This window comes from Acomys russatus, chromosome 17 (assembly GCF_903995435.1).
Source record: "Acomys russatus chromosome 17, mAcoRus1.1, whole genome shotgun sequence".
NCBI lineage: Eukaryota > Metazoa > Chordata > Mammalia > Rodentia > Muridae > Acomys > Acomys russatus.
Window position 1 is genome coordinate 42469754 of NC_067153.1, and position 13044 is coordinate 42482797.

At 47.8% G+C, this 13044-nt stretch overlaps 1 protein-coding gene across 1 annotated transcript in view; it reads right to left on the reverse strand.

The window, feature by feature from the left end:
* Fam227a (family with sequence similarity 227 member A) overlaps positions 1–13044 on the reverse strand; it is a 52833-nt gene that overhangs the window by 20744 nt on the left and 19045 nt on the right. Inside the window, exons 6-11 of the mRNA XM_051159992.1 lie at positions 11940–12086; positions 9648–9749; positions 8987–9091; positions 5998–6121; positions 3809–3916; positions 1343–1425 (exon numbers count right to left, since the gene is read on the reverse strand). Of these exons, the coding sequence (XP_051015949.1) occupies positions 1343–1425; positions 3809–3916; positions 5998–6121; positions 8987–9091; positions 9648–9749; positions 11940–12086 (669 nt within the window). The remainder of the gene's footprint in view (positions 1–1342; positions 1426–3808; positions 3917–5997; positions 6122–8986; positions 9092–9647; positions 9750–11939; positions 12087–13044) is intronic.

A 13044-nucleotide genomic window follows, 5' to 3' on the forward strand; every position in this document is an offset into this window, starting at 1 on the left:
AGACAGGCAAGGCTATATAGAGAAACTCTGTCTCGAAAAACCAAGAAGAAAAAAAAAAAGATATAGAACTCTCATCTCCATCTCCAGCGCCATGTCTGCCAACATGCTGCCATGCTTCCTGCGATGAAAATGATGGACTAAACCGCTGGCACTGTAGGCCAGCCCCAGTTAAATGTTCTCCTTTGTGAGGGTTGCCATGGTCACTGTGTCTCTTCACAGCAATAAAGTCCTAACTAAGATAACCTCTTTGGTTCCCAGCTCACATAGCACCTGCTGGGAGTGCCATCTATGACATGCATGCTCTTTCTCGCTACACATATGCCAGAATAAAAGGCTCACACTGTTGCCCTCTCTCCAACCTTTCCATGCATCACACCTGCCCCAGGCATCAAGACAGAATAAACAATTCAAGGAACTGCCTCTTACAGACTCTGGTGTCTGGGAGGATGGCTGACAGGGGGAACTGTTTCCCAAAGGACATCTAGGACAGCCAGTCCCCAAGAACACTGTTTCTGAGACAGGATTTCTCAAGCGGCCTGGAACACAATGATTAGACTAAACTGACTGACCAGAGACCCCTGATCGGGAATCTTGCTGCCTCTGCCTCCCCGGCACTCAGTTAACAGGCACATGGCACCGTACCCACTGGAACCCATGCACATATGTGGTTCTGGTTTTGAGTTTATATGCCAAGTACTTTGTCAACAGAGCCATCTTCCCACTCAACTTCCTCTTTCTAGAAGCTGCCCTTCCACCGTCTTCTTTAAAACCCATTAAAGGAATGGAAGACTTGAGTCTCTGACAGGCTCCCGAGAGACTTACACCTGAGTCACAGAAGAAGCCGGATCTATTGTAAGTCCTCAGTATATTAGCAAGACAAGGACAGATGACGGGTTGGTCTCAGAGGAATTGTGGTTTGGTGCCCTGACTGAATTCTGAGCTCTTGGGAATGTTTTGACTGCAGCCAGCTGCATTCCCCGAGCAGATGGGGAGCTGTCTGTTCATGGCAAGAGGCTCTAGCTCAGCCTACCAAATGCTGCCTTTGTCCTGGCTCACCATCCGCATGTCAGCTGCTTCCAAGGTTCCAGTTTTTGATTGTTTCTATTTCCAGGACAGAAGATGGGATCTCTCAGCTGGGTTCTTGCAATAAATGCCAGAAGGCTTTCTGTGTTTCAGTACAAAGAAACCTATTTGTCCTGGGTGCTGTGGAGGCAGTGCCCAAACACTGAATAATATTTTGATGCTGATTTCTGAGGGGGCAGTTGGCCCTCAGCCATCCCCTTTCTGTCTGTGCTTGGGGGCGCTGTGGAGGTTGGGGCCCACGTCTGTGCTCCTCACTCACCGGAAGGTTCCGGAGTCTCTTGCTCTTTTGTTCCGCCTTCTGGATGGAGGCCTTCTTACAAGTGAAGAGGGAGAAATATTTTCCTAGGAGACAGAAAAGCTGCTCTGTGGTGTGTGACCACGTGAGACTGTGGGAACGCCGAGACAATGCCCCTGCAAGCGCTGGCAAGAGCAGAACCAAATCAGAACTGGCCCCAGGCAAGCACGGGCCTCTGCTCAGGAAGGCAGAGCTGATGAGCTAGCCAAAGAATAACGTCTATGGGCTGGAGAGATGGCTCGGTGGTTAAGAGCACTGGCTGTTCTTCCAAAGGACCCGGGTTCAATTCCCAGCACCCACATGGCAGCTCACAACTGTCTGTAACTCCAGCTAATAAATAAATAAATAAATAGAAGAATAACGTCTACAAGACCACATGTCCAGGGCACAGTGCACAGGAAAACAAAACAAACCTACAGTGGCATCATAGAAAACTGGAATCCCGAGAAACTGAACAAGTAAGTACCATTTATTTTCGCTTTCATTTTTCTTTTGAGACAGAGTCTCTCTATTATATAACTCTGACTATAACTAGGCTGGCCTCGAACTCACAAAGATCCACCTGCCTCTGCCTCCAAAGTACTGAGACTAAAGGCATACCCCACTACACTTGTTTTGTTTGCTTGCTTTTGAAACAGGCCCTTATTAACTAGCCTGGGCTGGCTTTGAACTCTCTGTGTAGACCAGGCTGGCCTCTAGTTTGCAATCCTCTTGCCTCATCTTCCCTACTGCTGGGATTAGAAGTATGTGCCAGGGGGCGCTGGAGAGATGGCTCAGTGGTTAAGAGCACTGGCTGCTCTTCTAGAGGTCCTGAGTTCAATTCCCAGCACCCACATGGTGGCTCACAACCACCTATAATGAGATCTGATGCCTTCTTCTGGTGTGTGTTTGATGATAGATAACTCATATACATAAGAATAAATATTAAAAAAAAAAAAAAAAAAGAAGTATGTGCCAGAAGGTCTAGCTGAACAAAAGATTTAAAAAAGAAAATCTAGGATGAGAGGGATTGCTTAGTAGTTAAAGCACACTTGCTGAAACCACCAAAATACACAAATTATCATATGACAAGTTGTTAAACTTACAATTGATCAAAAAAATATTGGAGGCAAGAATAAAGACAATTTAAGGACTAGTTTCTTCATTTTTTTTCCCCCTCATAACTTAAAAAAAAAAAAAAATCCCCGTGTGTATCTGCTAACTAAGGAAAGCACATCTGTTTGCTTGGAACAGTGACAGGTGGCAGAGTCTGGTCCTGAGACAGAGGTGGCTGTTACCATTTCCAGACAGACGCTACAGCTTGCTCTGTGCAAAAGGGGACAGGAAGGATCTTCCTTGGAACCCCAAGATGGGACTTGAGCTGCACTGTGGCTGCAGGTGGTGTGGGTCTCAGTCAGCCTTCAGAGCTGACAACTGAAACCCCAGCTCTTCTACAGCGCTGGTCTTCCCTTTGCCTGCTTGAAACGCTTACCTTCAAATCTCAGTGTGGACACTCTGTACTGTCAGGGTTAGGGCCTGGCACTGCTCCCTGTGGCCTCTGCAACCCTGTCTCCACCCAAGGCAGGAGCACCCCACATGTAGTAGCTGAAGTGCCTCCATAGCCCTTGGGTAAGAAGGAGAGGCAGGGCTTACATGCCCAGTGGTTCTGTCAGCACAGGGCCTGGCTCACAGAGCTCATGACATGACATGACATGACCTGTCACCGACTCCCAAACCAGCCACCAAAGCGAAACACCACTGCCAACCAACTGTAGTCAGAGTACTCACAGTGCGGTCGACAGGTGGGCAGGAGATTTTTCTGTTCTGTAGTAGACCGAGTTGGCTTCAGATCTGAAGAAAGCCTCCTGTCCCCACCTCTTGAGTGCTGGGATTAGAGGTATGTGCCACCAAGACATGTTTATAACATGACATGGTCGCTATTATGCAAGCTACTCCTCTGACCATCAGGGTCCTTGTCTGTGACACGCATGTTGGTTGTCATGAGGATGAAACAGTGCCCAGGGGTTCCAGCAAGTCCCAAGAACCACTTTACTCATAGGCTCCTACCAACTAACTTTCCATACTCTACAGTACAACGGACTGTACAGCATATAGAACACACCAGACCTCATGGGCGATGCTAGAACATACAGACCCGATACAGTATGGGAGAATAGACGAGAGGGTGGGCTTGCTGGTTTGCTTATAACTCTGGGGGATGGAGCCCATGGTCCTGTACATGCTAGGACACCAAGCTGGCTGCCCCCAGCCTTTCCACCAAATGTAAAATCCTATTCCTCGTATACAATGCATAAATGCTCAATGTTTTATTTATTTAGTGGCCAGTCTGAAGGTCTGAGAGATGATCTGGTGGGGACATCAATGTCCTGGTACCCCTGCCTCAGTTACATGGTGGCTGGTTGTGTTAGGGGGCCGCAGCTGGGAACTTACCCCTTATGAGACGACTGCTCTGTAACATCATTTCTTCTCTCCGGAACCTCTCAGGATCCAGCTCTGAGTAGTCCCAATTGTTATAGCTCTGTGGGCAAGGATATGTCCCTGAAAGAAGCCAAGACTTGTGATGGACACTTGCAGCCATGAGAATGGATCAGGACAAGGGGAGGCAGAGGCCTCGGGCCTCCTGGTTACAGGGAGCCTGAGATCTGCTACTGGCATTATCCTGGCCTTGTCACTTCCTCTCTAGAGGGTTTCTTCACCTGAAGCAAAGGGACAATGCCACCTGCCCCACCATCTTCTGGTACCTCGGTGCGTGGCTCTGTGACAAGTGCTAATGAAGATGCAGCGGTTGCCTGGTTGCCTGGTTCCCTGCTTGTCATACCTTATTCTTGCTGGACCATGAGCTCCCCTCCCCAGGAGGTGGGGCAGGGGCAGTCATGTCCACGTCCCCAGTGCCCCCTGCTAGACCTGGCAGCAGTTAAGTACCCAGTGAGGGTTTCTTCAACACACTGTTATGCTAAGCTCACACTTCCAAGGGTCCCTGGAGAAAGCTGAGCCATGTGCAGTGCTGCAGCCTTTGCTGGGCAATGTGAGTGGACAGGAGGTTTATTTCTGGTGATTGGTTAAACAAAAACATCAACAAGGAGAAGGAACAGCAAGAAGAAGGCGGGGAATGAAAGGCAGAGCGCCACGGTGACCCAAGACCTCACCACCCCGGGTCCCAATAAAACATGTTTGCTCTCAGACTTCTTTGGCCTTTGTCAGAGGACTAAATGGGTGTGCAGCAAAGAGTCGATGCAGCAGGCCCAAGGCTGCTGGCCTGAGAAAGTCCTGCAAGGCCAGGCCTTAGCTGGAGTCTCGGAACACAGGCAGCAAATAGTTCCTTACCCTGACATAAAACTATTTCTAAAAAAACAAACAAACAAACAAACAAAAAAACCTAAAGTAAACAATTTCTAGTGGGTGAACTATTGCTCCTGGCTGTCAGTATACAGTATGGCTTAGCTGAACGCTGGCCTTCCAGAACTGTGATGCCAGAGAGAGACAGAGGTGACTCCATGATCACCCTGAATGAAAACCTTGGCCACTGAATCTCTGATGTGCTTCTCCTGGGGAGACACCACACACTAGTAGGTACATCTCCCTGGCAGGTAGATAAATGGCCTCTGTGTGACTCCTGTGGGAAGAAGGCGGTGAGTGCTAGGCAGCCTGTACAGAGATTCCCCCCAAAGCTTTCCTGTTCTCCCCTGTGACCCAGCCATGCTTCCTTACCGCACCTGTAAAGCTCCTTATGAGGAAGTGACCTTGTCGTCACTTACTGCCCCCAACATAAAATGTAAGAGTTACCCATTTCTCACAGTATCTAGACAGAAAAAACCAAAAACGAAAAACAAAAAAACATAAAAACCCTCACAATAAATAGCAGCATTCAGTGACCTCAAGAAGGCTTTGGACGAAGATGTGGGGGAGGGGTGAAGGCAGCTGTGAGGTGTGTGCAGCTGGCACAGCGTGTGCTGAAGTGGGCTGTGGTGGCCACGTGGGTCATGCTGCTCTGGGGTCCGTCAGCTTGAGACACGTGGGTAACTAACAGGACCCAGCTGACACTTCGGCATCCTAGGAGAGGATGCCTTGCTCCCTGCAGATGGGGATGGGGTGGGGTGGGGTGGGCGGAGATGCTCAGGTCAGGCAGCCACCTCTCAGAACTGTCTATAAGGAAAGGGGAATTTGGACTGCCGCTCAGTTCCCACTCTCATTCTCATCCTCTCTCTCTCTCTCCCTCCCACCCTTTTTCTCCATCCTTCCCTCTTTCCCTCCCTCTCCCTTCCTCTCTGGTGTTTTGAGATGGGTCTCAGTTCCTATTGGTTATTCCCCATGTAACCCAGGCTAGCCCAAACTCTTAGCAACCTTCCTGTTTCTGCTTCTCAAGTGCCAGGATCATGCCCGGGCTTTAACTTTCTTTATAGTTCATTTTGGCTGTTGTATTCATGGCGTTTTTTTAAGGTGGGGTCTTGCCACGAGTTCAGCGTGGCTTTCACCTCACAAAATCCCTGCCATAGCATCTCAACCCCAAGCATATTACCGTTAAGGAGAGACCAGGAAAGCTCTCTTGATGGAGAGGGAACACACCCCGCCTCCTGCACCAAGTTCTTCCCCTGGTTGGCAGGAAGCCCCTCCCTTCTCACCTGAAATCCACAGGTCCATGGTGTTACAGATTTCCGACTTGAATTCATGGGTGTTGAACCAGGACTGGGGGAAGCAGCAGCAGAAGCTGGTGTACAGGCCTTTGCTCAGAAGTGAAGGAAGCCTCTGGGGAAGGAGCAGAACTCAGCGTCAGTCCCAGTGTCGCTTGCCTTAGGAAAGAGCCCTAGTAGAGCCAAGGGTCTGTGACCAAACTCCTTCCCAGCACTGGCACCCGGCTGCCTTCCACTCTGCCTTGGGCTGCCTCCCCTGGGGTCACTGAGGATGCTCCTCAGGAACACTGCTCTGCTCAGCCAGCATCCTCCATCCCTCCAACCCCCCACCCCTCCGCATGCCTCCGCGGTGGTCTATAGTTCAGTGTTTCTGTGCTCTGCCCAGAGCACAACCAAGGAAAAAGCAAGATATGGAGACTTGTGTCCACAAACGTGCACATGCACTTCCCCCTTACATCATCCTCCCTCAACAGGAACAGGTTTGCTTTTGTTTCCGTTTCCTTTGGTTTTGAGACAAGGTCTCACTATGCAGCCCAAGCACTTAGGAAAATCATCTCTCAGCCTCCTGAATGCTAGAATTACAGGCATAAGCCACTATACAGGCTTAAAGGGGCTTCTCTCCTCCTCCTCCTCTTCTTCCCCTTCTCTTTGTGTGATGCTGGGAACCGAACCTAGGACCTTAGGCATGTTGGGAAACACTCCATTTCTGAGCTACATCTCCAGCTCCAAGGGTGTTTAACTATTATTTTCAGTGTGTGTGTGTGTGTGTGTGTGTGTGTGTGTAAACTTTTCTCCTATCCATATATCTTCTTGGTGGATTTCTCATTTGTTTGTTTGTTTTTGTTTTTTTGTTTTTTTTGTTTTTTTTGAGACAGAGTTTCTCTATGTAACAGCTCTAGCTGTCCTGAAACTTGCTCTGTATTTATATCTTAATTGTGTGTAGTAGTAGTTTTAAAAACCCATACAGTTAATGGCTGGGTGTAGTGACACAGGCTTGTAATTCTCACTTGGAGACTGAGGTAGGAAGATGTAGCATTTGAGGCTAGTCAACACTACATAGTTTGAAGCTAGCCTGGGCTAGAGTGAGACCCTGTCTCACACAAAAAGCCATACACCACACACACACACACACACACACCACTCACACACACATACACCACACACACATCACACACACACACACACACATACCACTCACACACACATACACCACACACACATCACACACACACACACACACACCACACGCACATATACATACCACACACACACACACACACACACCACTCACACACACATACACCACACACACATCACACACACACACACACACACCACTCACACACACATACACCACACACACATCACACACACACACACACACATACCACACGCACATATACATACCACACACACACACACACACACACACACACACACACACACGCACAATGTGGATGCCTTGTGTCTACTCCCCCTGGATCATGTTTACATTGTCCTTCCCCAAGTAAAATTTATCTAAATTTGTTGTTGTTGTTGTTGTTGTTGTTGTTGTTGTTGTCGTTTCGAGACAGGGTTTCTTTGTGTAGCCTTGGCTGTCCTGGACTTGCTCTGTAGACCATGCTGGCCTCGAACTCACAGCAATCCGCATGCCTCTGCCTCCCGAGTGCTGGGATTAAAGGTGTGTGCCACCACGCCTGGCAAAATTATCTAAATATTGACATATTTTCTTCCCCTTAGTGCTCTTTAGTTCAGATACACATACACACAAAAAATATACATGTTTACACTTCTCATTTTTTACAAGCTTATTTGAATACTACAGAAACATGAGCTAGAATACCAAAGGGGCTAGAAGGATGGCTCAGCAGTTAGGAGCACTGGCTGTTACTCCAGAGGACCCAGGTTCAATTCCCAGCACCTACATGGTGGCTCACAGCAGGCTGTAACTCAGTCCCAGGGATCCAGTGCCCTGTCTTCTGCTCTTTGCTGGCCCTATGTGAACATGCCACACACACACACAAAGGCAAAACACCCACACACATAAAATACAAACTGTTTTAATTCTTTAAAAAAAAAAATAGTAAAATCTCTCATGACCTCACTCCTCAGAGATAACCGTTACTCAGAAGTTGGCAAATATTCCCCAGATTTTTTTCCTACTCCTGGATGTGCGCGTGTGTCCTTGTACACACAGAGTGTGTGTTATCATGTATTGGTGAGGACACACTGACAGCTGCGTCAATAGATGGTTTCATCATTGCACGAGCATCACAGACTGTGTTTACACAAACTATAACGGCTTATCACCTCTGTGTGATCTAATCTCATAGGACCACTGACAGAGACGTGATATACCGTGAACTGAGTCGTTTGTTACGAAATGTGTGATTGCTATACATACATAGTTTTAAAGCATTGAGTTGAGGTGGTGCTGCACGCCTGTAATCCCAGAACTCTGGAGGCAGAGGCAGGTGCATCTCTGTGAGTCAAGGCTATTCTGGTCTACAAAGCAAGTCCAAGACAGGAAAGGCTACACAGAGAGAAACCCTGTCTCAAAAAACAAAAAACAAAAGCCAAAAAGAAAGCCAGGCGTGGTGGCGCACGCCTTTAATCCCAGCACTCGGGAGGCAGAGGCAGGCAGATCGCTGTGAGTTCAAGGCCAGCCTGATCTACAAAGTGAGTCTAGGACAGCCAAGGCTAACATAGAGAGACCCTGTCTCGAAAAACCAAACCAAACCAAAAAACAAAAAAGAAAAAGGAAGAAAGAAAAAAGAAAAAAAAAACATTCAATTGATTTTTTTTTCCATTCAGAACATATTGTGACATCTTCCCCAGTGACTATAAGACTCGGCCATACTTCTTTGCAATGGCTAAATTATAAGTTAGGGCACAAATACTTATTACTCCTTTATGGAAGGTCTGTTTGGGGCATTGTCTTGCCAGCAGAAGTATTTGCTAAGCAGCAGGTGACACTCACTTTTATGAGTGCCTCTTCATAGTGGGACCAGACCCTTGTGAACAATAGGCGGGCGTAATTTTGGGCTATTCGGTCGAACAGCTTGTTCTGGATCTCCTTGTTCGGCTGCCAGAAGAGAGAGAGGCAGAGAGACACTAGCATCCTTGATGCAGCAGCCAAAGGCTTCCATGCTTTTTTTGTTTGCTGTTTCATCAGACATGGCCTCGGCCTCACCAGGTAACCCCAAGCTGACCGCAGATATGGACTACCACACCTGGCCTGGGTCTGCTATTCAGGTGAATCACGGCTCTCACATCAGAAATATTATTCTCCAGTGAGCTGACCTCATATACTTTGGGGAATAAGCTGTTTGTCTTCTGTCAGAAGTGTTAGTGAAGGAAAGCTCCTAACTCTGGCCCAGGAGGTGCCAAGTTCTCCTCACACCCCTGCCCTAGACCCACTACTTAGTAGAAACTGTCTATTCAAGCTCAGGGGAGCTGCAGGACACTGGGTAAGGCTGAAGTTCAGGTACATGGGAGGAGCCTGAGTAGGGAGGTGACAAATTGAATCTGTAGAGGTGACTCATGGGATTGGAGGGGCTTGTTGCTCATGTTAAAGTAACAGGACTCTGTTCCATAGGAAAGTAAGTTAAGCAAAGGAGGAAATAGAGATTCATATTTACCTGGTACCTGTCATGAAATATCCACCAAAAGCTATCCAGCCATATGGCGCTGGGAAAAGGAGCAGTCAGAAACTTCTCCAGTTCTCTGTCTGAACAGAAAGACTTGAAAAGAAAAGAAAACACATTATTATTGTGGTCATTGTTGTTATTACTGCTGTTGCTATGATTACCACTATTTGGGGGGGTGGGTTTCAAGACAGGGTTTCTCTGTGTAGCCTTGGCTGTCCTGGACTCACTTTGTAGACCAGGCTGGCCTTGAACTCATAGCAATCTGCCTGCCTCTGCCTCACAAGTGCTGGGATTAAAGGCGTGCGCCACCACCGCCTGGCTACTGCTGTTGCTATTATTATTGCTGTTGTGATTATTACCGCTGTTGTTGTTATTACCGCTGTTGTTGTTGCTCAAGACAGGGTCTCACTATGTCACCTATGCCTGTAACTTGTGACTCTCCTACTTCAGCCTTCTGAGTGCTGATTCCCCAGCAATGGGGGAAAAGAAAAAGGCCCCTAACTATTCAGTGAGTCCTCATGATTTTTGTGACCCTAAGCTATGTGACATTACATTTCCTCTTAACCTGGTTGGAATCTTTGAGCACACAGTATTATCACATACTAAGAGACTGAGGCCCCACAGTCAGGACTCTGAGGACCAAAGTGTTATGGCAAGCAAGTGGCAGAGCCAGTACTGGGAACCCATAACTCGGGATGGGGGCACCCAGCTACCTCCTCCCCCTCTCATCTCTGGACAGCAACAGCTGCAAACTTGTGTGGCTATTACACAAATGCAAGAGACAGAGCCATGAGATTCTACTGAATCAGTAACAAACACATGTAAGTCAAAACTAAAGCAATTATTCACACGCTCAGAGGAGCAGAAAATTTAGCTTATGTTGCCCCGTAATAGAATAGAATAGAATATAGATTATTGAGTGCTGCCCATGTGTCTGCCACTGAATCACACCCCTTCATTCTTCATCTCACTCAGATAGGACTGACTCAGCACAGTCAGGCAGCAGGAAGGCACCAGAAAGAAGGGGAGGAAGGGATGGGGGTTAAGAAAAAAATGGAGTAAGAGAAATAGAGACAGGGAGATGGCTTATGGGGGAAAGGAGTGAGGTGTAACAGTCAGTACAGTTGACATGTGAGTCTCAGGACCACAGAGGGTGACTGTTTAAAAGACCAGAGCTTTTGTGGGGGACAGAGATGATACAACCATAAAAGATGAAGAGGCCCAGCTATGTGGTCTTGCCGAGAGTGCTCTGAGCATCTTCCCTCTGCAGATGTCCACACAGTTGCTGCCTGCCTCTGACACTGCCTCACGTATGCACAGAGCATCTATGGGCATCATCACTCTCCCTTCCAGAGCTCTGTGCACAGCTCTCAAGGGGTAGCCCAATCGTAGTATGGGTCTTCTGCTCTGCCCTGTTTCCTATCTACTACCATGTAAACCAGCAGCCACCACCCCCCACTGCCATGGACAGAGACATATCCACTTGACCACTCTGAAACCATGCGCAATGTGAAAAACTGGCATAATCCAATCCCCAGTTATGCCATCAAATCAGGAATCCATTGATGCAATGACAAAGAAGGCAGGGCATCATGGCCAGTCACTTCCCCAAAGCCCTACCCCTGACCACTACATTTGGGAACCAGCCTTTAACACATGAGCCTTAAGCTTGGGTGTGGTAGCTCACACCTTTAATCCCAGCACTAGGGCAGGCAGATCGCTGTGAGTTTGAGGCCAGCCTGGTCTACAAAGTGAGTCCAGGACAGCCAAGGCTACACAGAGAAACCCTGTCTGGAAAAACCAAAAAAAAAAAAAAAAAAAAAAAAAGAAAGAAAAAAAAAAAAAAAACTACACCAAAAAATAAATAAATAAATAAATAACACATGAGCCTTGTTGGAGGATCCTTCACATCCAAACTATAGTTGTCCTGACTGGAAGATAAGAGAAGTCAGGCTTACTGAAGTGCCAGAGAGTGGCTGACAGACCAGCATGTAGCCCACAGACAGGCCTGTGTCTATGAAGGTGAATGCTCCGGGTTTTTTCATAGGACACATGATCAAAACTTACTGGCAGTGCTGGTGAGATGGCTCAGCAGGTAAAAGCACCGTTGCCAATACTGACGACTGGGTTCCATCCCTCCCACAGTGTCCTCTGACCTCTTCACACTCTCACACACACACACACACACACACACACACACACACACACACACACACACACACGTGTGCACAGTCAAGGGAGGGCTGGCCTAAGGCAAGACCTGCTCTCTGCTGTCTTCCTTACCTTGCCACTGAGGGTGTTTTTCTCAGACCGGATCACATTGCCCACCATGTCGCAGAACTCTATGCCATTGGGAAGTCTGTTAGGCTTAGTTTCATCAAACGGGGGGTGTTGGTGTAGCTCTGCCAGCAGATTCTTATCTGCTGTTTTCTGAAGAAAAATAAAAGCAAAATATGAATGTAGGCTCCATCATCTTGACAGTTTAAAACAATAGGGTGCCTTCCTTCCCTTTCTATATGAAGACAGTGCAACAGTTTTGTAGAGAGAAAATGAGGGATGGTGTAAATAGGCGCCATCAAGATGGTTCAGTGAGCAAAGCTGCCAGCCGCCAAGTCTGAAGACCTGAGTTCAATCCCCGGGACTCTCAAGGTAGAAAGAGAGAACTGGTTTCTGCTAGTTGTCCTCAGACCTCCACATGTGTATCATGGTACGTGCACCCACACCCACACTCGCCCACATACATACAAAAGAAATATAAATTAGATTCCTTTTTTAAACAGTAATTCACTGTTTCCTAAGGCTTTGGGTACAGGTGATCTGGGTAGTATAAATAACCAGCTTTGTGGGTTCTTTTTGAAGCTAATTTTTTTTTTCAATGCTGGAGACAGAGCTTTGTACATGCTAACAAGCACTCTACCCCTGGGCCACAATCACAGCCCATGGCTGTGAGTCTGGACAGGGACGACTGTGAGTCAGGACTTGTTGGCAGTAGAGGAGGGGATGGCCTGAAGTCAGTGAACTGAGTGGAAAGCTGTGCCTTCCCTCTGACATGCTGCATGACCCCAGACAGCCATCTCCACTTCCTGCCGTGTCAGCAGCGATCACCATAACCAGCCTGGCTGGTGAGTGGAGCGGCAACATGGGGATCCGCTGTGTGTAGAAGGCACATGAACTTGTGCGGCACCATGTCAGTGAGGCGGGAGGACTCTGTTTCTAAAGGGGGGAAACGCCTCATATCTAACAGTAACAGATGGCGCTCTGTGACTCTCTTGTTGGGGCTGGGTCAGCTCTGCCCTTTCAAGAGTGACAGACAGAAGCAATTCTAGAATTAAAGGATTGCTGGATCTTTGAAGCACTATCTAGGCACCAAGTTTGTACATGGTAGAGA